The sequence below is a fragment of the Hippocampus zosterae genome, chromosome 19 (genome assembly GCF_025434085.1).
Source record: "Hippocampus zosterae strain Florida chromosome 19, ASM2543408v3, whole genome shotgun sequence".
NCBI lineage: Eukaryota > Metazoa > Chordata > Actinopteri > Syngnathiformes > Syngnathidae > Hippocampus > Hippocampus zosterae.
Genome location: NC_067469.1, coordinates 529,601 through 554,036, shown reverse-complemented (window position 1 = coordinate 554,036; position 24,436 = coordinate 529,601). Strand labels below are relative to the sequence as shown.

The window sequence follows — 24,436 nt, the reverse complement described above, 5'->3', positions numbered from 1 at the left end:
GGTCGCTCGCTGAGGTCCGAATCCTTTTCGATGACGGGAGGGAGAGGGGGGGGGGTCGCGTTTCTTTGAAAATAGGGTCCTTGCCAAAGGGCGAGACAACAACAAGTTGGAACGTTGGTCCATCAAAAGGGAATCGGCCTTTCCAAGCGTCAGAAATGTCCGGGAAAGGCGCGTTGCAAACGCGCCACGGCATTTTCGCCGCCAAGCCCCCATCGCACCGCAGCTTCCTCTTGGCAGCTTCCTCTTTGGCGGCTTCCTGTTGGCTTTTCAAGCGGCCGGCTCGCTGGCTTCACTTCAAAATGGCCTTCCGATAAAAGACCGATGGTGGAAAATTCCAACGAGCTCCTCCGGAAACAACGCCAATGTTTTCCTCTTCGTAAAAAAAGTGCGTCTCGGCGACGGCGGAGACTTTGCTTTTCCAACTCCCGAGTACGACTTCAATGTTCAAGCGCGAGGACGACGCGCGCGCCCCTACGATAACACGCCATACGAACACACCACGCACGCGTACATATATCCAGATATAGATCCGATAGATCTATACATGCATACATATATGCGTGCGCGTGCGTACGTCTCGACCGGCACGAGCTGAGGACGCCATTAGAAGACTCGCTCGGGGGCTGACCCGAAACATTTTGCACTTTTAGTAAGTGGCCACTCCGGTGAAGCGGAAGGCCACCGTTTGCATTTCCAGACTCGCCGATGGAACAGAAACGGATGAAAAGAAAGAGCTCCAGCGATGAATGCGACGGCAAATCGGCCCATTTGAGTGTGTGAAATTTTTATTGTTTTCCGACAGTCGACGCGGTTTGACAAAGCGACGGCTTACAGATATAAAACATCAAGAAATCACATCCGAATACACAACAACTACTTGAAGGATGACCTAAACCTATTTAAAAAAAAAAAAAAAAAAGTGGAGCTGTCCTCGTCAAAGAAAAATCAAGAATTGATTGAAGAGTCTCGTGTTTTTACTGTTCCGAGACCTGCAAAACAAAACAAAGATTTTGGAGATTTGGGCGCCAAAAGAAAAGAGCGTCGCAAGTGCAACTGATCGTCGTCTTGATCGGAAAGTCTCATGTGGGCTACGTTGAGACCTATGTCCGGCGTCAATGCTTTGAAAGTGCACGCCCGAGCGCCGGACCCCGTTCCTCCCACTTTCCGACCGAGGGACGCCGCAAAAGCCGAGCGCGAGCGGCCTTCCGGCGTCGATTCGCTGTAGACTACAAGCGACCCGCTAGAAGGGAGGCGCACGTACCTTTGTGGAGAACAAAAGGGCTTCAAGATGATCTTTCAGAAATATTTAGTCCGGTTGAGGGCTTTCTGCGCCAGCCGGCCGCTATCGTCGGTGATTTTCTCCCAGTCGGTTTGTCCCACCACGAAGCCGATGGCCCGCTTGCGATCGGCGTCCTTTTGCTCCTCCAGATCGGCCCATCGCACCTTTCCAAAGAAGCGCAAAAGAGACAAAGTCAGCCCGAGTTGGAGCGGGACGCGCGCGGCTCTCCATTGGAACGCGAAACAAAGCGCCGGCCGCCCCCGCCCGCTTTGGGTCTATTTGGAGCGGGGCATTTCGTGGTACGCGAGGATGAATTAGGTGGAGCCGGGCGGGGAAAGGCCGACAATGCGCAAAGTAAGGCTTTACCCTTTTCTTTCCCGGCTGGGACTTGCGGGTGGCGTAGTCGTCGGGCAGCTGAAGGAAGTCCTCCAGGCCCGCCACGTGATCGCCGTCGCGCTTCCTCTTGCTGCCGCTCCCCAGACCGTCCAGCTTGTCTGAAGAAATGCAGCGCCGCTGTTCAGGGCACGGCCCACAAAAATCCCGCCGCAAATACACCCGCCGCTCTCGTCCGGCTGCTGCTTTCAAGTATTCAAGTATTTCCGTTCACGTCGTTCATTTGCCATTTGCCGTTTCATGACAACGACCGGAAATAGCGAGAAGGCCAAACGGCGGGAAGCCGAGGGCCGCCGCGACCTCGCTAACCAACAAAATGTACAGTGCGGGATTCCCCACCGTCGCTTAGCGACACTTCCGATCGACTCTTAAGTCGTCGTAGTTTCGGCGCTCCGAGAGCACGTCCGGTGAAGGACGTGCAAAGCGAGTCTCCCGGACCAGGCTAAGCCCAGACGATGATTTCGACGGCGGTGCATCATGGCAACAAAATCGCGGCAGCGCGTCGTTTCACGTCTGATGAAATGCTTTTTTTTTCCCTTCGCATTCACGTTTTGGTCATCGCCGCGTTTGTACTGTACTGTAAATCGTATGGCGCGGCGGCCATTCGACGGGCCCCCCGAGGCCCGCCGTTTCAGCTGTACGCCAACGTCACAAATCCGGCCGGGTCGCGTCAGGGGCGCAAAGGCGGAAGTCGTGCGGGTTGTCAACCTACCCAGTTTTGCTTCCGACGTGTCCATCTCCCATTTGCTTTTTGGAATGTAGCCCTAGAGTCATTAAAAGAGACACTGCAGAGGTTAAACATGGCGGCAAAAGAGAGAGAGAAGCAAAAGGACGAGCGCTGGCATTCTGCTTTCGGAGCTCGAGTCCAATCCAAAGTAGAAATGAGAAGACTGGCCCGCCAACAGCAAGAGGGGGGAAAAAAATGGATTTGGTGAGCTTCGCCACCAATCGGCGTGCGCGGCAAAGCCCGCACCGGGAAGCCCCTTTCTGATGGCTTCCCGCTTTGCTCGGCTTTGGAGCCACTTTGAACCCAAAAGGCCAAACGACGCCAACGTTGACGACGCTGGCGGCTACGAGTCGGACCGTGTTCAACACTGACAAGTCAAGTTGCCAGACCCAGAAAGCGTGTGGCCATGAAATCAAAGGCTCGCTTACAAGCGCCACACGCACGCACAGCCCAAAAATAGCCCCGACAAGAGGCTTTTTGAAGGCAGTTCTGCAATATTTGCTGCCATTGTAAATGAGTGAGAAGAAGACGTTTGCAACTTACAAATGAAACATTTCACATGCACGGCAAAGAAAGACGAGCCCTCGTTTTCCTACTAATGGACATTTTGGTCAAAGGAAGAAAAGGACAGTCACCCCCCCCCAATAACTAATAGATCAAAACAAGGAGCATTTGCAGTCTTCATAACACAACAACAACAACACTTTTTTGTCATACATTCTAAAAGGCTTGATATGAGCTGGCAGGAGGAGATAAAAAGGCTCTTTTTTTTTTTTTAAGAGGAACTTTTGCACAGCACAAGCGCCATCCACGGCTTCTTGTGCAGATTGTTGAAGAACTCTGGTTAAGATAAGATAAGATAAGATAAGATATCCTTTATTGGTTAGCAACAAAAGTAAATAAGCAGAAAGCCCTCGGAGCAAAGAAAGGTCGTGGCGATTTTGCCTTTTGTTTTTTATTTTTATGTGAAGAGCGGTCATTGTTTTTATCGGGTGGTCGGCTAAGTTGACCACCCCCCCCCTCTCTCTTTTTTTTAAAGATTGATTGATGGTATATTCCCATCGCCCCCGTCACTTGCGGACAGCGTCAAAAGCACAAGAGAAAGCGGTCCGCTTCACATTTTGGTATTGGCTCACTATTTTGCTTCATGGCTCTCTTGGCATTGAATCATGGCAACGGCAGCCAAGGGGGGGCCCGGGAGGACGCCGCAGGCTGCCACCCATTCAAAAAAAAAAAAAAAAAAAAAAAAAAAAGGCACAAGCCAGTGCTGAGAACAAATACAACTGTTGGGCCCGAGCAGAGCTTTTCATGACGCCAGTTAGCATGGAGGTGTTAGCATGGAAAACAAAGTGTGTGTGTGTGTGTGTGTGTGAAACGTTTGCTTTCAAGTGGCAATTTCATAGTGGCTGTATGAAATTGCGCCTTGAAAGCAAGGCGTTTTGGACCAAGAATGTTTTTTCTGGGCTCGTAAAGCGCTTTCACAAGAGCGGCGGCTGTTGTGGAAGCGCTGGCTAGCTAAATCAGGATAAGCCACAAGCAAAGACAACGTTTGCATTTCGAATCATCGCTTGCAGGCGACCGGTTGGGCTCAACTTGGATTTCCACTTGAAATGAAGGCGAGCACTTTTGGAAAATGAGTGGGCAGAGTGAAAATGTCCTACCAGATCGCCCTCTTCCTCCTCCTCTCTCTTGGCTTCCTCGGGCTCATCCTCGGGGTCAAAGTCTTCCATTTCCACCTGGTAAGGAAGCCACGTTAGCTGAGGCGCCCGAAGCCACCACCCGAGGCGCTCGGTGGCCGACAACTCGCCTCCTCGATGGCGGCGTCCTGCAGCAGGGCTCGCACATCCAAGCGCACCATGTGGCGAGGCGTGGACTCCCAGCCGTTGGACATCTGCGTGAGGAACAAACCGTCGGGACCATTGTCCTCCGACATGGCGCCGGAACGCGGCGTTTGCGCGACAGACCTTGGCGATGTCCTTCAGCGTGCGCGCGTGGGCGTTTCTCTTTGCGCAGGTGTGGGCGTCGGCCGCGATTTCGGCAATGTAGACCTGGACGGAGCGCAGGCGACGGTCAGGCCCAGATCGGGGGAGGGCTGAATTTCGTGCCTCGAGCGTACCTCAAAGCCTTTGGTCTTGGCGGCGCTCCAGAACTGATCAAAGTGGTTGACCCGGTTATTGATGGTGTCCAGGATGATGAAAGGGAAAAATCCGTCGTCCAAAGTCTTCTTGAAGGTCTTCAGCATGCTGCTGCGGTAGGTGTCCTCCATCTCCGGCTCGTACTCGTACTCGAGAACCTGGAGGACGGCGTCGGAAGTGATCCGGACGCGCTCGTTTTTTTTTGGGGGGGGGGGGGGGGGGTGACGCTCACCTTCCTTTTGACCCTTTTGCCCGTATCGGGGTCTTTCTCGATCTTCTCAACCTCGGTCATGAAATAGTCGTCCAAAACCAGAACTCTGGGCGGGGCGCCGCCGCAGTCCACCTCCTTATCCTGAAGGTTGAAAGGGAAGCCCAAAGTGAAGCGGCTCTTCAAAAGGCAAAACAAGAAGCCGGAAAGCACTCACTCGTATGAGCTTTGCAACGTGGCTCTTTCCGCTCCCCGGCAGGCCCCTCATGATGACGACAATCTGCCACGACAACGGCGTCACAACGAGCACACAAACCCCCCCCCCCACCCCCCGAAGCCGGCGGCAACAAATACCCTCTCGGGCCGCGACAGCCTGCCGGGGGGTTTGAGAAGATCGTCCACGTTTTTGATCTCGGGCTTCTTCTCCACGGGCGGCACCGGCTGCGGCGGGGGTGCGAGCGGCAGTGCGGAGGGGGGCCCGCGCTCCTCCGGGTAACCTCTCCGGTCTAGCGGGCAATGTGTGCGCGTCAGGAATATTCAAACGACCCCCATGACTCCCCCCCCCCCGACGACGCACTGGGCACGAGAAGGCCTTGGGAAACTTACCAAACGGGGAGGAGCCGTGGCCGTAGCGCTCGGGGCCGAGCCGCTCGTGTCCCGGGCGCTCGTAGGGGGGCCTTTCGTAGGCGGGCCTGCCGAAGGGATCCTCCCGATCGCGGCTGCCGCTGCGGTCCCTCTCTCGAAGGTCGTGCTCTCTTTCCCGGTAGCCCGGACGATGAGGGGGCCTACGTGGAGGCAAAAGCTGGCGATATATTTCATGCCGTCGTTTTGGGGATCAAAGCAAGACGCGACCGGGACGGAGTACCTTTCGTCAAGCATCATTAGTGCGCTTGGATCCCAAACAAACATACAAACAAAACGGTATTACGCGGAGACAGACGCCCGACAGGTTGACAAGGCAAGAGGAGGGCGGGAAGGCGCTACCTTTCGTCTCGATCCCTCGGAGGGTATCGTTCCCTTCCGAATCGTTCCCTTTCGTATTCCGCCGCAGGTTTTTCTCGGTAGAATTCTCTCTCTCGGCTGTACTCGCGGCGGTCCGGGTAGGGGTCGGCTCGTCTGTCGTAATAGGGATCTCTGCCGTAAGGATCGCGCAGGGGTTCTGGGAGCACCGAGCGACAAATTGTCAATGCAAAAAGCCAAACCAAAAGCTCCCTTGCTCAAAGTCGTCGGCGGTAAAACGTCGCGAATACGACGGCCAGTCTTCGGCACATGCGATCAACACTTTCAAAAAGTCCCTTTGTTCGGCTCGGCTCACTGGCCACGCCAGCAGCGCTCGACCCACCTTTTTCGTATCCCCTGTCCGGGTCGGGCCTCAGCACAATCCTCTCACCGTAAGCGATCTTCTCCACCGTGGTACCGGCTTCTGAAAAGGTTCACCAATAAGCGTCACAAACGGTGTCACTGACGGACGGGGGGTGTCCCGATCGGGCTTTCTTTTTTCTTTTTAGCAAAATAGTAAGGCCCGACACCGAAAACGGCCCGATCTTCGCCGATGTCCGATCACGGGATCGCACGGGGACCCCCCCCGATTTGAAGATGAGCTCCGGTGTGCCCCCACATACCGTGTCCGTGGGCGTAATCCACAGTCTTGGGAACGACGCTAGGCGCAGACGCGGCGGGGCTGGCATCCCAAGACTGCGTTTGAACGGGCGCGCTCATGCCCTGCCACACATTGGAGCGGCTCAATTTGAACGGAGCAATCGCGACGTGACGGCTTGATCGCCCATGAATGGAATGCTGACCTTGAGCGCGTTTCTGACTTCGGGGGGGATCTCCAAACCCAGGAGCCCGGCGGGGAGGTCAGGCAAAGGGTCGGCCAGCGTCGGCCGAGGCGCGCCGTCAGTCTTCACGTCTTGCAGTTCCCTAATAACCGAAGCAAAGGCAGACCGAGAAACAATACGGACGGACGTACGGAGGCGGCGCGGCACCGGAGCCGAGTCGGACGTCACGTCACCTACCGCAGCCGTTTTAATTCCTGGGCGGCCTTTAAGATGATTTCGTGCTGCCGCTGGGAAAGGGCGAGCACATTCCCTCCCCGTTGGTCGGCCGAATTGGCCGGCGGGTTTTCGCCGGGTTCGTTTTGAAGCGGGGGTTCGTCTCTGCGGAAGGGCGTGAAGGTTCGCTCCGTCGGGGGCTCAAATGTAGAAAGGCGATTCCAATCCGGAGCATGCGCCGGATCTTCCGATCGCGATGCCGCTTCATCGCTGTAATCGCAAACTCTTCGACGGTCATACTCCTCCGACGGATGCCTTTCCTCCAGCCAGCCGTCGTCACGGTAACGCTCCGGGGCCGGCGCCGGATCGTCCCTGGCCGGCGGAGAACGCTTCCTTTCCCATTCGGGGTCAAAGAACCTGCCGTCGCGTCGGGGGTCATCGAGGCGAGGCGGCCCCCGCTGATGGTCGTCTTCTCCGCGGCCGTAGTCGTCGAGGAAAGCGCAATCGTATCCATCTTCCTCTTGGCTTTGCGGCGCACCCGGCCGCGCGGCACCTCTTGTCCTTCCCCGACCCATCGGCCCCCCTCTCATTTGACCGGCCCTTTCGATGATCTCGTGCGGCATGGGAGGACGCCTGCCGTAGGGCGGCCGCCAATCCCGCTCGGACTCCATCTCGTCTGGATAAAAGGATTCGTCGCCGGCTTCCGTGTCTTTGTGAGGTGGCGGCCACCTGCCTCTGCCTCTGCCTCTTCCTCTTGCCGAGTGCATCAAGTTGTGAGGATCCTCACCACGGTGCATGTAAGGACCCGACTCGTCCATGTCGCCAGAGTCCATACCGTAGCCAAACGACTCTTCATCCGGTGGCCCGTGCGCAAAGTGCGGCGGGCGTCCTCTCCCCGGCACGAAAGCGGGATGGCCGCGCGGTCGTCGACCACGGCCGGGCGGAAACGGAGGTCTCATCCCTCTCATTGGAGGACCCCCATTGCCCCAACAAGATTCCTCTTCATCGTGGTACTCGGCTGGCTCCGTTTCTTCCCATTCACTGTTCATAGGTTCCCGCATACCCATGGGCGGGCCGCCTCTACCCATGGGCGGTCCTCCCCTGCCCATGGGCGGTCCTCCCCTGCCCATGGGCGGTCCTCCCCTACCCATGGGCGGTCCTCCCCTGCCCATGGGCGGTCCTCCCCTACCCATGGGCGGACCTCCCCTGCCCATGGGCGGTCCTCCCCTACCCATGGGCGGACCTCCCCTGCCCATGGGCGGACCTCCCCTGCCCATGGGCGGTCCTCCCCTACCCATGGACGGTCCTCCCCTACCCATGGGCGGACCTCCCCTGCCCATGGGCGGTCCTCCTCTTCCCATGGGCGGACCTCCCCTGCCCATGGGCGGCCCACCTCTTCCCATGAGCGGTCCTCCTCTTCCCATAGGCGGTCCTTCTAGACCCAGCGGCGCACCTCCTCGGGTCATCGGCCGCCCTCTCATCAGCGGCGCACCTCTCCTCCTAGGAGGTCCTTGCATTGGTTCCTCATAATACTCCTCCTCTTCCTCAAAGTGATGGTCCTCCGGCATCCAAAATTCTTCACCTGCTTCCTCAGGCGCCTCCCCGCCAAACTCCTCGTACGGCGGCCCCTGCCATTCGTAGTCCTCTTGCTCCGGCGCCTCGTAAAATTCTTCTTCCTCGGGAGGCAGAAATTCATGACGCATTTCGTCCGACTCCTTCTCAGGCGGTCCGCTGTTTTGTCCGCTGAAGTCCACGCGTCCCCTCTGCCCGCGTCCTCCGCCGCGACCTCGCATGGGTCCCGGGGGCAGACCTCGTCCTCTTGCCGGGGGAGGACCCACACGTTGCGGCCTCGACTGCAACTGTGCAGGCGCTTGCTTCTCCTCTTGTTTTTGGGAGGCAACGGAGCAAGCGGTGTTGTTTAGGGCAGAGCCTTTGGGTTTGGCATAATCCTGTGAGGTAGCTTGTTTGGATTCCGTCGGAGTAGCGGCGGACTGCGCCGGATTGCCGTCAACTTGTTTGGGCGAGTTACAAATGTCCATGGAATCCTCCTCCTCTGCGCTCGTCAGTTGGGTTTGAGGAATCGGTTCGTTGGGAATAAAAAATCCAACACCGTCCAGCGTGTCATCCGTCATGTCAGCGCTCGCGTGGCCATATTTGGTTTTACTCGTTTGCTCGTCAGTCGGAGGCGGTTCGACCGATTTTAACAAAGACTCCCCACTGACAGCTTGCGCGGGGCCTTGTTTGGCTTGGGGCGGGGGCTCTTCCTGCCTCGTCGGCGGAGCCGCGGGGCCTTCGGCGGGAGGCCGCGGGCCGGCCTGTCTCGGGGGCTGGTCGAATCTAGACCGCTTGTCGAAAGGGGGCGGAGGCGGATGGTCAAATCTGGGCGGACCGTCAAAACGCGAGCCGGGTTGCTTCAAACGGGGCGGTCCGTCGAAGCGCGGCGGGGGTTGATCAAATCGAGCTGTTCCGTCAAAGCGCGTCCCCGGTTGGGTAAACCGAGGCGGAGCGTCAAAGCGGCGCGGAGGTGGCTGGAACAGAGGAGGACGCTCAAAGCGCTGATCGAATCTCGGAGGTCCCTCAAACGGCATGGGCTGGCTGAATCCGGCGTTGCTCGCTCTAACAACATATGTTCATACGGTAAAACAAGGTCGTTATCACCAAGAGCCAAACGCGCGGTTGAATTCTATTCAATCCGCACCCGATCGGCAACAAGTACGGGCACTGACCTCGGGCCCCCAATGCTGTTGAAGTTGGGTGGCGGAATATTGACAGGACACGCGGGTCGCAATCCGGCCGGGGCGACTCCTTTGGGCGGCGGTCCGGCGGCAGTTGGAGAGGGCCGAGGACCCGGCGGCGGACCCGGCGGCGGACCAGGCGGCGGACCTGGCGGCGGACACGGCGGCGGACCTTGCGAGGTGGCACCGACGGCAACTGAAGGAGGCGTCGGTGGCGGTGGCTGATTCATTTGTGGCTGAGTCACAGGTGGCGGCTGACTCAACGGCGGCGGCGGCTGACTCAACGGCGGCGGCGGCTGACCCAACGGCGGCGGCGGCATTCGCATGCCTTGTCCGGGGTAAGCGGCGTACGGCCCCATAGCCGCACTGTTATACTGCATGGCAGCGTACGGCACCATGGCGGTGAGGGTGGCGATGGTCTCCTGAATGTGGGCGTTGGTAGCATTCATCTGATCCTGCCACTGCTTCCACTGGTTCTCATAGTCATGCAGCTGGTCTTTGTGCGGGTAGGTTTGGAACTGCTCGAACCACAGCCTGAAGGTAAGCTCCCACTCTTGGAAAAGAGGGGCGAACTGCTGCTTCTGCATTTCGTAATGCCTCAGCTGCAGCTCGGCTGACATCGCCTGCAAAGAAAACACCAAGGCCTTGATTGATAGCGATCCCAAATAGTGGGGACTACTCCATCACCCCCCATATCACGTGGAGGGCAGACACATGTGGCTGGCTAACAAAAAAAAACAATTGCTTTGCCTCCCGCTTAAAAGGCCACATGCCGTAACCGTGTACAAAACTCAACACAGAGAGGTCGGTCGGCATGGGCTTCCCGTTCCCGCCTACCTGGAGGTTTGCGGGCTGCTGAATGAGCGGCTGATACTTTTCGAGTATCTGCTGAAGCTTTTCATGCTGCCGCATGAGAGCCTGATAGTGCAAGCTGACTCTCTGCTGCTGAACCTGCTGCCACTGAGCCGCCGCGGCCTGGAGCTGCCGGAGTCGGGCCGCCTCCTCCGGGTCCTGCTTGTTGTCCGGCTTCAACGCAGATACGCGGCAAGATTCAGAGCGGTTCCGGCGAGCGGCCCGCGCGAACGTCGTCGGAGAGCTCACCTCGGGTGGTGGAGGCGGAGCCGGTTGCTCTTCCTTGGGCGGGGGCGGAGGAGGCGCGCCTTTGGGGGGCTCGGACGGAAGAGGCGGCTGCGCGGCGTGGCTGTTGGGGGGGTCGGCGTGAGTTGCATTCTGCTTGGCTCTCTCTTGCTTCAGCTTCTGCAGGTTCTCCAGATGCTGCTTGTACCAAAGTTGCTGCTGATCCTGGGCGAACATTCATATTTACTCAACCCAGGAGTTGAGTAAGACGCGTACGCATCAAGCTCGCCGTCGTGAACAATTAGTTCGAACGTGCCGACGGTTGTAGCTCGGTCTAAGGAGCCACGTTAGCCAAGGGGGTAGTTCACCCTGGCTAGCGGCTCATTTTTCAAAACCAAACGCGCAATCGAACGACGGCGAGTGTTTTCGAAGGCCGCCGACGCCGCCTTCCCGTCGGGGTCGCCGCTCGGTGGGATCGGGGCTTTGCTCTTGGAGGCGACGACAGACAGTTCTTTGCGCTTTGCTGTACACAGATGCGCCGACAAAGACCCCGGAACGTTCGAGAGCATTTATATGGACATTGCCGACTGCGAAGGCGAAAATTGCCCATAAACCCGCCAACCGAGACCGCTGCGTGGAGCGCGCTTTCAATTCAAGACTGTTGCTACGGATCACGTGTAGTTGTTTGATCGAAGTGGGAACGGATAGAAATTTGTTGACAATCACCTGCAGATTGGAGCCGTCCTTGTCTTTCACGAGTGAGTCCTTTGCTTTTGGAGCAGCGTTGGCCTCCGGAGGTTTCGCCGACTGCTGCTCGGGCGGAGGAGGGGCCGGTTTGGCGTCGATCTTGTGCGGCTGCGGAGGAAGCGGAGGCTGCGAGTGCTCCGGCGGTATCGCGACGCCGTCTCCCTTGATGTGCGACTGCGTCCCGCCGCTTCGATCCAACGGGGCCGCTTCCGTCGAATGCCACGCCGGCGCAGAGTAGCCACCCGGGGGCCCGCCGGCGCCGTAGGCCGCCGGGGGCCCGCCGTGGTGGAGTACGTTCTGGAGCTGCTTCTGGTGGAGCATCTGGAGCTGCTGCATCTGCTGGCGGTGCTGCTCCTGTAGGCTCGAGAACATGGAGCCGCTCGACGGGGCCTGCAAGGAGCCGAAACTCGTCGGGGACCCCGTGTGGCTTCCGACCTGCAGCTTTCGCGGGCCGGGCGCTCCGTAGTTCTGCGACTGGGGCGCCCCATAGTTCCCCCACGAAGGGTACATGGTTCCGACAGGAGGCGTCCGGGCGTCGCCGCCTTTGTGTTCACATTCAGCCGGGCACCCCGATGCGCGCAATGCTAACGCTCGCTAGCTAGCTCGCGAAAACGTGAGCTACTACATCGTCTGAAACAAACCGACAACGTCGCTTAATGGGCGTTTTACCCGCACCGCTATCGTTTTAAGTTCTCCCTTAGAACCGGAAATATGTGTACTTTTATCTTTAGGACCTAGACATATACGAAGATAAATATAGAGAGATTTTTTTACATCCCTCCAGTCGGTTGGAGCGTCTGTGACTCCGGCGGCCAGTGCGAAGTGACGTCACGTGTTTTGAGTGACGACTTCCGCTCAGTCGAGACCATTCACTCACTCACAAATCGTAACTTTTAAAAAATGGACTAATTTATTCACCTTTGAATGTGAAATTATGCGATGACTGGTGAAATTGCTCTACCGTATCATTAGTTCATTGTTTGGGTCAACGCAAATGGCGGAACAATTCGAAAGCGGTCAGCGAACAAACGCCAGAGCACCCCCCCCTGCCCCCGCCCCCCAAAAATCAAAACAAAACAGCAATACAATAAAACGTGAACGAGAACAAATGTTATGTCAGATTGAACTAAACTGGCTAGCTTTGACTTTCGGGTGTCTTCACCAAACCTCAAGAAATAGGTGTTCGTCGATTATGGCCGCTTGAGGGCGCCATTTACAAGATCATTTCTACCCAGGAAGCAGTGCGAGGCTGTCAATTATTTTTAGATCAGGTGTGACTGAGGGACAATTTAAATCATAATGGCTGTGACGGTAACAACAGAGTCGTAATTGTCTTCAGTGTTACAAGCATGACCCAAGTGCAAAGCCCCCCCCCCCCCAAAAAAAAAAAAAATCCTCGAGGACCCACAGGAGTTAAAATGAGGACCATCCACTTAGGCTTGCCCTTGAGGTCGTCTGCCATTTCTTATCCCTAACTTAAGACCACCCGTAAATGCGTATTCATTTTTGAGCGCGGCCACTTTAAAAAAGAAACGGTGAAAGCGGATTCATCAAGGCCACCCTGTTTAATGCGCCCGTTAATTAGTTTGTCAGCAGTGTTTTAGCATGGCCTAATGACTTCATATTTCACAGATGACATGAGAGGGGTGTTAAAAGACAGGGGAGGGGCCTCTTCAGGATTGGAGCGCTTTGGCTTCAGACACCCTCGGCGAATGAGCCAAGGTCACGCAGGCCTTGGCTGGAGGGAGAGATGAGACGCTGTCTGGAAACGGGCTGCACACTCGCGCCAAAAAAGGAGACGCTGGCGCTGCGGACAGTGCTGGGAGGAAGGCCTTGCGATTAGCGTCCCTTTGTGTCCCATAGAAACGCGTCCTGTTCATTCAGAGGAGCCGGCCTCATCGTTCCGACGCTTTGGGAGGGGACGCGGAGGCTCGGGACTCCGACGCCCCCGAGTTTGATGGGTGGAGCACAGCCCAACGCCGCATGCGAGGTCTAGGGCAAAAATAGGGAGGGCATCCAATCAAAGAGGCTCGCGACAAGAAGCGAATGACAATCAAAGACTAAAAAGGACGCCAAGGAATAAAAGAGTTGGCGCGCCCTGCTCCCGTGAATATTTGCCAAGAGATTGAAAGTGAACCTCCACCCGCAGACGGCAAAATGTCGGTCAGCGCTTTTGGGAACGCTTCCCGAGCAAGAACAAAGACATCAGAAATGGTAGCTAGCGCCCCGGCTCACGCTATTGAGGACACTGCGTTTTCTCTGCGATGAAAATCCCATGTTCAACCGATTGCTCAATGGCGGCTAATGGATCCCCAACATGTCCACGCGCGGCTTCCCAAATGCTTTGTTTGCCAAATCAATTTTCCCATAACCCGGTGAGGAGAAAAGTGATGCGGATCGATCGGCACCTCGGGCCCCGCCCCACCCCAGACTTTGCTTCCGGAATATCGTTTGACGGTACTCTTGTTGGCGGCGTATTTGCGTGCTTTCAACCGCTCCAAGTTGCCTCCGTGGACCACCTCCGACGCTCGTCCGAGAAGAGAGAGCGTTTCCGTCCGATTTGCTGAAGCAAGCGGACCGCACGATGGCCAAAATCCAAAGAAAAAAAACGAAGAAGCCACTTTTCCGAGCGTCTTTGTCTGAAAGACAAAACGGCCCGACTCGACTGCACGCGCTCGGCCGCCGCTGAAAAACAATTTGAACCGAATGGCGTGCTCCCGTGGATTCATCACCCTGATTTGTCCAAATGAGCCTCGATCATCAGATGAATGAACGGAGGCCGTTCTTTCCGAGCGCAACAAAGCAAAGGAACAAGACGAAGATGCTGAACGGGGCCTCGCTGACCTTGCGAAACACTCGTCAGCGCGAGCCCGCCAAGGTGCAACGAGATGCAATCGAGCGATTTGAGCAACTCTGGCCGCGACTCCAAATCCCGGGTCGAGCCCCGGGGCGGCGCCCGCTGACGTCCCACCGACAGGGGAGCCCGCGTATTGGCAGGCGTCAACGTGAGACTCGATCAAATGCCGCCGCGCCGGTCAGAGGCCATCGCCGCTCAAGATATCCGGCGTCTCTATTTACGCACGCCGCCCTCGTTCAAAGGGGCTATCGATCTTGGCATCAACAAGGACGAAAAAAAAAAAGCCCAGCGGGCGGCTTCCCCCTCAGCCGCAAACGAGAGACGTCCGTCGAAGCGGCTCCGGCTACGCTACCCGATTCAAGAAAGGACTTCCTGTCCCGGAGACGCGGCTTTCGACCGCTTCTGCGCACGACTCCAAATCCCCACCGAGCGTTCCGACCGCCGCAATGAGATCGCACGACGGACCGTGCGGATCCTTCCGCACCAGGCCTGTCCATCATCACGCATCTTGGGAAAAGGGACCCCGACCTGCCCTTGAGCTTGGGAGGAGCGCAGAGAAAAAAAAAACAACCCCAAAAAAGTCGATTCAGCATGTCTGCGGAAGCCATAAATCACAAGCTCCCTCAATTTCCAGTGGCGGCGCATCGATGCTGACCCATCGGCCGGCGGTTCGAGTGGTCGGAGCTACGACTGACTGTTCGCAACCTATCCTCGGAGGGGCCCGCTGAAAAATGGCCGGCGCAGACAAAAGGGAGAAGCGCCAGACTCATTTTGACTCAGACTCAATTTGGTTGGTTCGTCTTGAAAGCGCCCCCAAAAAAAGAGAGTCAAAAAGACAGAAAGAGTCAAAGAGTGACAAGGAAAGAGAGCAAGAGAGCCAGAGAGAGAGCACAAATGAATCCCCAAAGCCAAAGAGGAAGGTGGCCACTTTTTGGATTCAAGCAAATTGCAAATTCTAAGTGCAAGTAGAAAAGAAAGGAAAAAAAAAAACAGCAAAAAAAAGCAAAGGAGGGAGAACATTTGACATGTGGTCATAAGACCAGAAGCGTCTTTATTGCACAGCTACCAGGTCAGTCTTCACTCAAAGCTTTTTCAGTGGGCCAAACACGTTGAAGGCCGGCCGGCCGGCCCGGCCGCGCGTCGGAGGCGTAGGCTCCGCCCCCGGCCCCGCCCCACCCGCCGTCAAGCCTTGGCCTCCAGCATTTCCAGGAAGAGTTTGTGCATGGGCACCTTGCCCTGCATCTTGACGCCGTAGAAGTGCTGCAGCGCCTTGCTGGCCGTCTGCCGCAGGAGGGGCAGCGTCATCAGCAGCTTGCCCGCCCGCCGCGGGTCCTCCGGGCGCCGGCAGCCCGCCAAGTCCTGCAGGGCCTCGTGGAGGGAATCCCGCAGCCTCTGCACGGCCTCGACGTTCTCGATGTGCGTGGAGTCTGGAGAGGTGCGGGGGCGGGGGGGGGCAGAGGGACACGGGCTTGACGCATGCCGACTGACATGATACGAGGCGAGCCGTCGGCGGGCGGCGTGTCGGGCGCCCCTGAGCTCGGCGGCAAAATGGCCGTCGGCACGGCCCCTTAAATGAAGGCCTATTCGGCGGCACCGTTGGCTAGCGCGCGCTTCGGCCGAATGACGGCCAAATACGAAGGTGGCCCCCTTTTCGCGCTGCCAAAAACAATGTTTGGGGACCATTTGTAGCATTTGTGCAGTCAACGACAGGGGGTGGGAGGGCCTCGGCGCAACGGATAAGGCTAATTATCTTCCTAACTGACTGATTTAGTCTCTCTTACCAGTTGCCTTCTGCGTAAATTGCGTTTCTATCTTGGGAAATTAACTAGGCTGAGTGGACCGCGCGTGCGTCGCCGCGGAAACCTTCGCGCGAAGACTCACGTGATCCCCGTTCGTTGGCGTGCGTGCGCCCGGAAGGAGGATGGCCTGGCATGCAAAGCTAGCTTGGAAGAAACAATCTCCCGCTAATCTGTCAGTGCTCTTTCGTCGATAAGCCGCTAATGAGCAAATGGATGGCCGTGACGGCCGCCACCCAACTCTGGCTTCCTCTCTGGCGCGTCTCCCGTTCCCAGCGGCTCCCACGCTGCCTTCACAGGACAACTAATAGGAAAGGATCGAATGCTAACGGTGAGCGAGACATGGACGGCGTTCCCGCCCAGCTAAAGACGCTGAGGCAGCTCGTCATCGAATGCTCACCCCACATGCTAATGGTCGTCTCGCCGCGTAGTCAGCGACTACTTCAAATGAGAACAAACGGTCGCACAAAGGGGGCCTCAGCGGAAGCTTTCCCCGCAGAGCCGAAAACCAAGGGAACGCCATCCGATGCTATGCTAACACCGGCATCCTGGCAGGAGGATCACCGTTGCTCAGAGAAAGATGCTAACGGTCGCAGCTGGGAAAACGACGCCAAGTTGGGCGCAGAAAAAGGTCAACCGATGAGGACCCCTCGTGAGGAATTCCGATTGGAGTGCAAAAAAAGCAGCAGACGGGCTTTTGGTTTTGGTTTTTCGGTTTCGGACGGACACCCGCGGAGGCGCGAGCGCAGTCGTCAAGAAGCAAAGAAAAGCGGACTGACCCGAGTTGGCCAAGGCGATGGCCTTGAGGGTGACAAACTCCTCCTTGTCCACGCGCAGCTTCTTGAAGCGCCGCACCAGGGGCAGGATGGCCACGTGCAGGTCCAGCAGACCCGAGCCGCGGGCCCGCTCCTCGTCCACCGCGTAGTCCTCGGCGTAGACGATCTCCTCGTCGCAGGCCAGCGAGCGGAAGGCGATGCTCAGCACCAGGATCTCCATCCAGGCGCTCTGCAGGAGGCTCATCTGGTCGGCCAGCGACAGGCCGGAGAAGCCTGCGGGGGGGGGGGGGGGGGGGGGGGGGGAGACGGCGAGGTGAAAACACTGCCCGCAGTTTCACACCGGTGCTCTACGCACGTAGCGCTTCGGTCATTTGATCGCACGCTTGATTGCGGCTTCAACGCTTCTTTTGTCGCGGCCACTCGCTCGTCATTGAGCGGCGGGCGGATTGTAATCAGGCCGGCGAATGCCAAAGGGCCATCGATCCACAGCCTCTCCTCGGACAAACGGACAGCCGATGGAGGACATCCGCTGCTCGGCTCGCTGAGAGGGAGGGGCTCACGTCAGGGGGAGGGGGGGCTCGCTTCGTGTCAATACTGTCCCGCGGGCCGTAATTGGGAATTTGAACACTCGAGTCCCGAAAGGCCAATTTGAGCGGCGATTGCAAGACCCCGTCAAGTCAATTCAGAGATATCTTCCGAAACGACATGATTTAGAGTGCCTCGTTGTTGAGCCGCGGAAAAGCCGCCGGGGTATATTCCAGGCAGGCACCACTTTTTGGGGGCTAGGTGGGGGTAAAGTGGACAATTAATTGCCTTAGACTGCGACCCAAGTCAAAAAACAAAATCACTGGGAGTGATTGACGCTTTGATGGAAATTACGGAAAGGCCACGAAATTGCGCAAATTGCGCCTCCTGAATCCTGAACGTTGCCGTCCATGAGCTCAACGGGGGGCTTCCGCTGCGGCTCATTTGAGGGCAAAGCTTCGGTCTCAATGGGAGGAACGCCGTCGCACGCGACCGGTCATCCACAAGCGCGGTCGCCCCCCCCCGACCCCGCTCTCCTCGCCGAAGAAATCAATTTGGCCGCGGGCCCCCGGGTAGTCCGCTTAAGGAAGAAAGAGGATTGCTTTCCTTAAGTCTGCCGTCAGAATGGAAGACACTGCGCCGACGAAGCCGCCCCCCCCCCCCCTCCGGCCCAAACCGCCCCCACCGATCAAAAGCCTCAGCTGTTCTGTATTGATTCCATTTTAGAACATGGGGCTGGCTGGCTTTTCCCTGAGGTGCAAATGAGTAGCCGATAAGAATGATCCTGGCGCTCTGTGTGCAATTGTCAGATTGCGTCATTTCAGCGAAACGACCCCCCCCCCACACTCCACCCCCTCTGCTATTTTCTGAGCCCACGGGGCGCCAGTGATATGAATGACCTTTTACTGATATGAATGACCGCACGAGTATGTGGGATGCTTTTGTCAGGGCGCTACCTGGGATGTGTTTGGCCCAACCGATGATGACCACCAGCTCGCGATCGGCCAGGTCGCACAAGGTGGTCAAGGCCTTGACGTCGCCGTCGGGCACGCTGGGGTCGGGCATGGCGTAGATTTTCTCGGGCTCCACCAGCAACAGATGCGACACCATCTTGGTCACTGCGGACGGAGAGGAAGAAAACGTCCGTCCGGGTTCCAAATGCTTGCTGTGGGCTTCGGAGACGGTCTCTGGCGACCTCGACAAGGCGGGAAAAAGAAACGTACGAGGCTTTTTGGCCGGGGGCGGGACGCTCAGGGCCAGGTAGCCGGCGTTCTCCGCCTCCAATCTTCGCTTGTATTTCTGCCGACCTCCTCTCACCCTGTCCAAACGTACGCCTGCAAAAGACGGCAAGCGAGTTGGAGAGATGCCCCCCCCTGCTCAAACGGAATGGCGAGCCGTCTGGATTCCTTTTGGATTCCCCCGCCAGGCAAAAGGAAGGCGATGAGGATGCGCTTTCAATTTCCTGACGGCGACTATCCACTAACCTAATTAGGAGGCGCGCCCGCCAGGGAGCTCCTCGTCCCCGGCAAACACGCCGACATCATTTCAAGCTAAATGCAGACGAGCCGGCGAAGGGGCCCGCTGTCCCGCCTCCAGCCGCCGCTCTCCTGGCGCGCCGTGGCTGTCGCACACCTTGGCGCGATCGATAAAGCCAACCGAATAGACTTGCGGTTCTTTGGAATCCGACAGGCGGCTCAAAAAACAAACGACAGCAAACGCCGGCTTGCCGTTGAAGGGAATTGCGGCGAGGCAAAGGGGATTGCGCAAGAGCCGGTGAGAATTGCCCGACGCAAACGGGGGGGATGGCGCGGTGCGAGTGGCGCTCACCTTCCTTCAACATGCCCACTTTGAGACACTTCATGAAGCGACACGCTTGGCACGACTTGCGTCTCCGTTTGGTGATCTCGCACTCGTTGGCGGCCGGGCAGCTGTACTCGATATTGCCTAAAGGAGAAAAGCAGACGGAAGAGGAGCGGCAATCGGCAAACTCGGGACTCGGCTTCCCGGTTTCATCGCCCCGTGCCAGGTCGTCGCTCGCCACTCTGGAGGTCCTAATTGCCCCCCCGGCCCCTCCCCGCCGAAACACCGTCGACTTAATTGCGCTCACCCGACACCGATTGTTATTGAGCGGCCGTAGGACAAAGGACGGACGCCTTTCGGGGGCGTCCTTCCGCCGCAAAGTCACGCGGCACTCGCTCGGATGCTTGGCCGCCCGCTTCAAATAGAGATTGAAAGTCAACGGGTGCTCAACCTGCATTGTTTGGTCTTTTTTCTTATTGCAAAGTGTCCTTGGGCGTCTCGAAAGGCGCTTCTAAATCAAATGTATGATTATGATTATTATGAAATGCGCTTTTTTCCCAACGCGAGAGGAGCGTCGTCTCCCTAAAGGAGGCGGCTCCCTTTTCACACAAAGCCGCCGCATTTGTTGACTTTGATGATGGCTTTTTGTCTGCTCTCGCTCCGAGCACATTCGGAAGAACATATTTGAGGAACGTGAAACTGGAATAGTCCAAAGGGGGGGGGGGGTCAAAAAGGTGGAATACGGCGACGTCGCACGAAAAGAAATGAATGAAGGCAGAAAGGCGACGAGAAAAAGGCGCGGGAAGGCGGCCTACCTTGTATGGTCCTTTTGAAGAAGGCTTTGCAGGCCTCGCAGGAGGCCACGCCGTAGTGGTAGCCCGAGGCCACGTCGCCGCACACCAGGCACAGCCGCTTGGGGACGGCGCCCAGCACGTACTCGCATTTGATGGCCGACTCGTCCGCCAGGCCCGCCGAGCGGTCGTCGCCGTAGAGCCGCAGGCAGGAGCCGCCGCCGCCGCCGCCGCCGCCCGCCCCGCACAGGCCCGCGTTGTCCAGGGCGTGGCGACGCGCTCCCGCGCCGGCGTGCGCGTAGCCGCCGCCGGCGTCCGAGTTGCCGCCGGAACTGTGGCGGCTGCCCGTGTCCACCAGGGACGACGAGGACGGGCTGGACGGCTCCGTTTTCACGTAGGAAGCGCAGCTGGACGACAGGCGGCGCTCCTCCGAGGGCAGCCCGCTCAGCAGACTGGACGGCCGAGAAAAAAGCAAGAAAAAAAAAAAGCAAAAATGCTACACGTCTCCTACTGTCAAAACCTGCGACGGGCACGCCCCTGCGTACAACGCGGGACCCCGGTCTGGACGAGCTGCCCCCCCCCCCCCCCGAGGTTTAGATTCTCTTGACGCATTCCCATTGTTAGACAACTTTTTTCCACTCTTAACCCTTGACCCCGTGATTTAACAACATGAAAACAACAACAACAAAATGTGTTTGACATTTGCAGTGACCAAGGGGAAAAAGTGCAAACGGGGGGGGGGGGCGGCGGTGGCGCGCACCTCCAGCAAGTCGCTGCTCTCCCCGCAAAGTCAAACACACCCCTCGCTTGCCCACGACGAACCAGGCATGTCGACTTCAGCCGTCATTGGGAAATAAAAGGTGGGGGTGAGGGGGGGGCTCGCGAGGGACAGTTTGCAAATTGATTTCATAAATAAACAGAGATGGCCATCGATCCGCTCTGGTCTTCGTTTGCATTCCAATGAGCGCCCGGAAGCATAACCTTCAAACGTCTTCGTCGCCGTCGTCGTCGGCGACGTTACGAGAAAAAAAAAAATTCCTGATGGGCGAAAGACAAAGTTGCATCATTCACTCGTTGGAGCGCAATGTCCTTTTGAATCGGCCGTTCACACTCGCGAACAAAGTGGCCATTTTGAAAAGAAATTCCTCAGTTAGGGAGCAAAACGTCGCAATGTTACCGGCGAATGCGGTGGTCCCGTCATGCAGAAAATCAAACAAATAGCAAGGCCGCTCGGACTTGTTTTTTTTTTTTTTAGCATGATCTTGTGGATCAACGCAAAGACATTGACCAAGGATGAAATATTTCTCCTTCCTCATATTTTGGCAGCCTAGAAAGTTCCAAAATTCTTCTCTAAGCCTGAAAAAAGTTGGATTTTTGGTTCCCGTCGCTCGCTGTTATTCGGTTCACCGAGCGACGGGACGGGCGTCGAGTCACGCGAGCTCGTTCTTGGCGTTATTTTTCGTGGAGTGCGCACGAGTCAACACGACGATCGCCGATGTGTTTCCTGCAGGAGAGCGATCAAAAAGGGCAAAATCATCGGAGGCGCGGGGGTCCCGTGGTAGGTCAAAGGTCGGAGGACGCGGCGAGGATCGATCACCGCGGATCATTGGGAGGCGGAGTTGGGTCTACGGAGGAAAACTTTTCTGACACGAGGAAGCGCGCGACATCCGGCAAGTCGGCGATAACGCGCGCCGCAGAGAGACGGGAAAGCGGCTCGGCGTGCCGGCCGACGGGCCGGAGCGCCGGACGCGCGCTTGCTCCACGGGAGCCCGGATGAAAACGTCGACTCGGAGCGACTTTGGGCCCCAAAAAGAAGGTGCGCGCGGGCTGCACCACTTGCAATTTAGGCGCAAGTGTGCGGATATCATCAGATGAGAGCTCCTCAACTTTGAGGCGCGCACGCACGCATTCATCCATCTCGTCTCGGCATTCGGCTCTTTTCCTCTTTGGGGAAGGAAAAAAATGGACCCGTTATTTCATTTGACTGCGGCTGCCCGTCCTGCGCTTTGGCCCAATCTGCTTTTTCTTGCCTTGGGACGCGCAATGACAAGCAAGCAAATTCGTTTGAGCCCTTTTTTCACATTGCGGAGCAAATCGACCCCGTTTTAAGTGAAAATGGAATGGGGGGGGGTCACTGTAGAAAAGTGACATCAATGATACGATCACAGTTACATTTTCTATTGATGGATATGGATTGTTAAGAATAACATTTCAGGATTTTTGGGGAGGGAGGGAGGGCTGTGAATTGTTTGGAAATAAACACAGCCCTTCTGAAAAAAAGGAATAATAAGAGGGTTGGGGGGGGGGGGCTCCGACTTGACCTTTTCCGAGTGCGGCGCGGGACATCTGCGGCGGGCCTTTGCCGAGCGTCCCGGGCCACACTTGCTGGGTTGGCAACAGTTTAGGAATGAACTCGTGCTTGGAAAAAAAATGAAAATGAAAATGAAAAAGGAAAAGGCGAGCACTTACTGGCTATGGTAGCAGAGCGGCTCGGGGATGCACACTTCGGAAACGTCCATCAGTCCACGGCAAGCATTCCCGATGATGCAGGATCAGGCAATTAAAAAAAAAAAAAGAAGGCGTCACGTGGTGGAGATCAGTTCCCAAGTCCCGCCATCACGTCAGGATGTCGCCGGGGTCTCGGCCGACACCGCCCTCCCCCCGCCCCTCCGACAAACTCCTCCGAGGCAACCCGGCGGGAAGACGACGAGGGCGACAAGCCGAGGGACGCCGAGACGGCCGCGGGGAGACAATGAGAGCGCAAGTCTCCATTGCAGACGCGGGGGCTGCTTTAAGCGAGGAGGGGCGTGCTCGGCCGCGGATGGAGCGCCCGCTATTGGCTGGCGCCGGAGGAGGCCGACCAATGAGAAAGCAGCGAGGAGGGGGAAGGCCTCGGCTCAGACCCAGCGAGCGTCCTAAAGAAGAAGAAAAACAACAACAAACATTTGCAAGCTGCACTATTGTCGTTTTGGGGCGGCGCCGCATGCGGAGGTCAACGACGCACCCCAGCGCACGCTCGAAGGACTTGGCGTCTCACCTTCCACCGCGCCGGCCTTCTCCGCATCATCCACGCAAAGGCCGCACTTCTTTTGGAAAGGCGCACGCGTGGATGGATGGAGAGTGGCCCGGAGGGGGCCGTTGGGGGTGCGCCAGGCGTTTACGAGAGGCACGTCCGCTGGAAAGCGCACCCACTGTTTATGGCGCTTTGCGGGCTCAGCGCCGGCTTACGCGCGGCTCAAGGCTTTCATCGCATCCGCCTTCTCCTCCGCAAGCCATCGCACCCTTAAGTAGGAAGAGCGAGGGGGGGGGATTTGGAAAGCACTCCACAAAAGAGCAAATATCAACAGACCTACAGAAACACACATTACATATATATTACATACTCACGTATGTTTGGGAGCTGCGTGCCGCAATTCGCACCCCCAATGTCCAGTCTGGGACCGAGACGGCCGCAGGAGGCGAAGCGCCGCCGTCAATTTCGGACTCTGCGGCGGGCCCTGCGAAAAGAAGAATGAAAAGCAAGGCGAGACGGCGGGCGCGACAGCAGAGGGCCACTTGTGGCTCTTGTCCACACGTCTTCTTGTAGTGCGCCGGCCCCCAAAAGGGAACTTTGGGGGCCGATTGATCGCAACGGCAAAGCGGAATGAAAATGAGAAAATCAACACGCTAAGGCCACCTTGTGCTCATATTTGAGCGAGCCCGCGCTCCCCTCAAAGCCACTTCATCAAGCTGCCCCCCTCCCCCACAATCAATACAAAAGCCATCATGCACTCGTTACCAATCGCAGTCCAGAAGCCTCCAGGACAGAAAACGCACACACACGCACGCACACTTTTGAAAATAAATCCCAAATGATCCGTTTTCTTTTGGCTGTCACTTTGGATCAGAGTGACGGGAAACCTACAGAAAGGAAGTAAAAAAAAAAACAGGGGGGGGCTGATTAATAAACGGAGCGGCGCATTCAATTAAATTCCTGATCAATAGTTTGGCACGAACGGACTTTCCGGTGAGCGGAGATTTGGCTGATCTGATTAAGACGCCCAGACGTGATCGATAGCGGCGAGCTGTTGATTTTTCTAATGAGATGCGCAGGAAAGGAGCCGACGTGACAAACGGCGCCGCGCACATTTGGGAATTTGGCTCCTTGCGCTCCTTTGATGGAATCTTTTGGAATCTTTTCTCGGGTCCGGCCGGGACTCGGGCGCCGCCCTCTTCGTGGCGTCCGACAGCAAATCTACCGAGTCCCACCTCCATGCTCGACCGAGTGACCAAGCGCCGTCTGGATTTCACGCAGCAAACGTGTGCGGTGTAGCGAGAGGCTAATCAAGGGCAGCCAAAGTGGGCTGATCGATATGAGGGGGCTGGGGGGGGGGGGCTCGCTCACACCACCCAAGTGTGTGAATTCTTTCAAAAGGGGCCCGCCGGCCGTCAACTGCGGTTTGCCGACGGAGCGAGCGGCCGCACTGTTCCACACCCACCATGACCGGACGGGACGAGGTGGGGGGTGGTGCTACCGGGAGCTCTTCAATGATCAGCTCCATGGGCTGAAGTACTAAACTTTTCTGTCTGTTCATCTGATGGGGAAAACGCGCCGGC

At 57.3% G+C, this 24,436-nt stretch overlaps 2 protein-coding genes across 10 annotated transcripts; both read right to left on the bottom strand.

Annotated features, from left to right (window-relative positions):
* Window positions 1-767: 767 nt before the first annotated feature.
* ylpm1 (YLP motif containing 1) lies at window positions 768-12,144 on the bottom strand. Of its 8 annotated transcripts, none has more exons than XM_052053018.1 (24): window positions 11,275-12,143; window positions 10,573-10,773; window positions 10,309-10,497; window positions 9,463-10,094; window positions 8,064-9,352; window positions 7,938-8,021; window positions 6,761-7,874; window positions 6,545-6,665; window positions 6,365-6,464; window positions 6,085-6,165; window positions 5,727-5,901; window positions 5,608-5,631; window positions 5,349-5,527; window positions 5,097-5,248; window positions 4,960-5,022; window positions 4,767-4,886; window positions 4,516-4,692; window positions 4,364-4,447; window positions 4,207-4,290; window positions 4,061-4,135; window positions 2,385-2,436; window positions 1,646-1,773; window positions 1,262-1,443; window positions 768-989 (listed from the first exon to the last, which is right to left on the bottom strand). In XM_052053018.1, the coding sequence occupies exons 1-23, from the start codon at window positions 11,803-11,805 to the stop codon at window positions 1,297-1,299; spliced, it is 5,802 nt and encodes a 1,933-aa protein (XP_051908978.1). In that variant the 5' UTR covers window positions 11,806-12,143; the 3' UTR covers window positions 768-989; window positions 1,262-1,296. The 8 variants fall into 8 exon arrangements, with proteins under 8 accessions (XP_051908978.1, XP_051908980.1, XP_051908982.1 ...); XM_052053020.1 differs by having other exon boundaries at window positions 6,761-7,853; window positions 7,980-8,021; XM_052053022.1 differs by having other exon boundaries at window positions 6,761-7,832; window positions 7,980-8,021.
* Window positions 12,145-15,178: 3,034 nt separating this feature from the next.
* Window positions 15,179-22,744, bottom strand: LOC127592351 (steroid hormone receptor ERR2-like). Of its 2 annotated transcripts, XM_052053044.1 has the most exons (7): window positions 22,310-22,744; window positions 19,865-20,292; window positions 19,077-19,193; window positions 18,473-18,583; window positions 18,206-18,367; window positions 16,728-16,997; window positions 15,179-15,579 (listed from the first exon to the last, which is right to left on the bottom strand). In XM_052053044.1, the coding sequence occupies exons 1-7, from the start codon at window positions 22,357-22,359 to the stop codon at window positions 15,335-15,337; spliced, it is 1,383 nt and encodes a 460-aa protein (XP_051909004.1). In that variant the 5' UTR covers window positions 22,360-22,744; the 3' UTR covers window positions 15,179-15,334. The 2 variants fall into 2 exon arrangements, with proteins under 2 accessions (XP_051909004.1, XP_051909003.1); XM_052053043.1 differs by having other exon boundaries at window positions 18,206-18,583.
* Window positions 22,745-24,436: the final 1,692 nt, after the last annotated feature.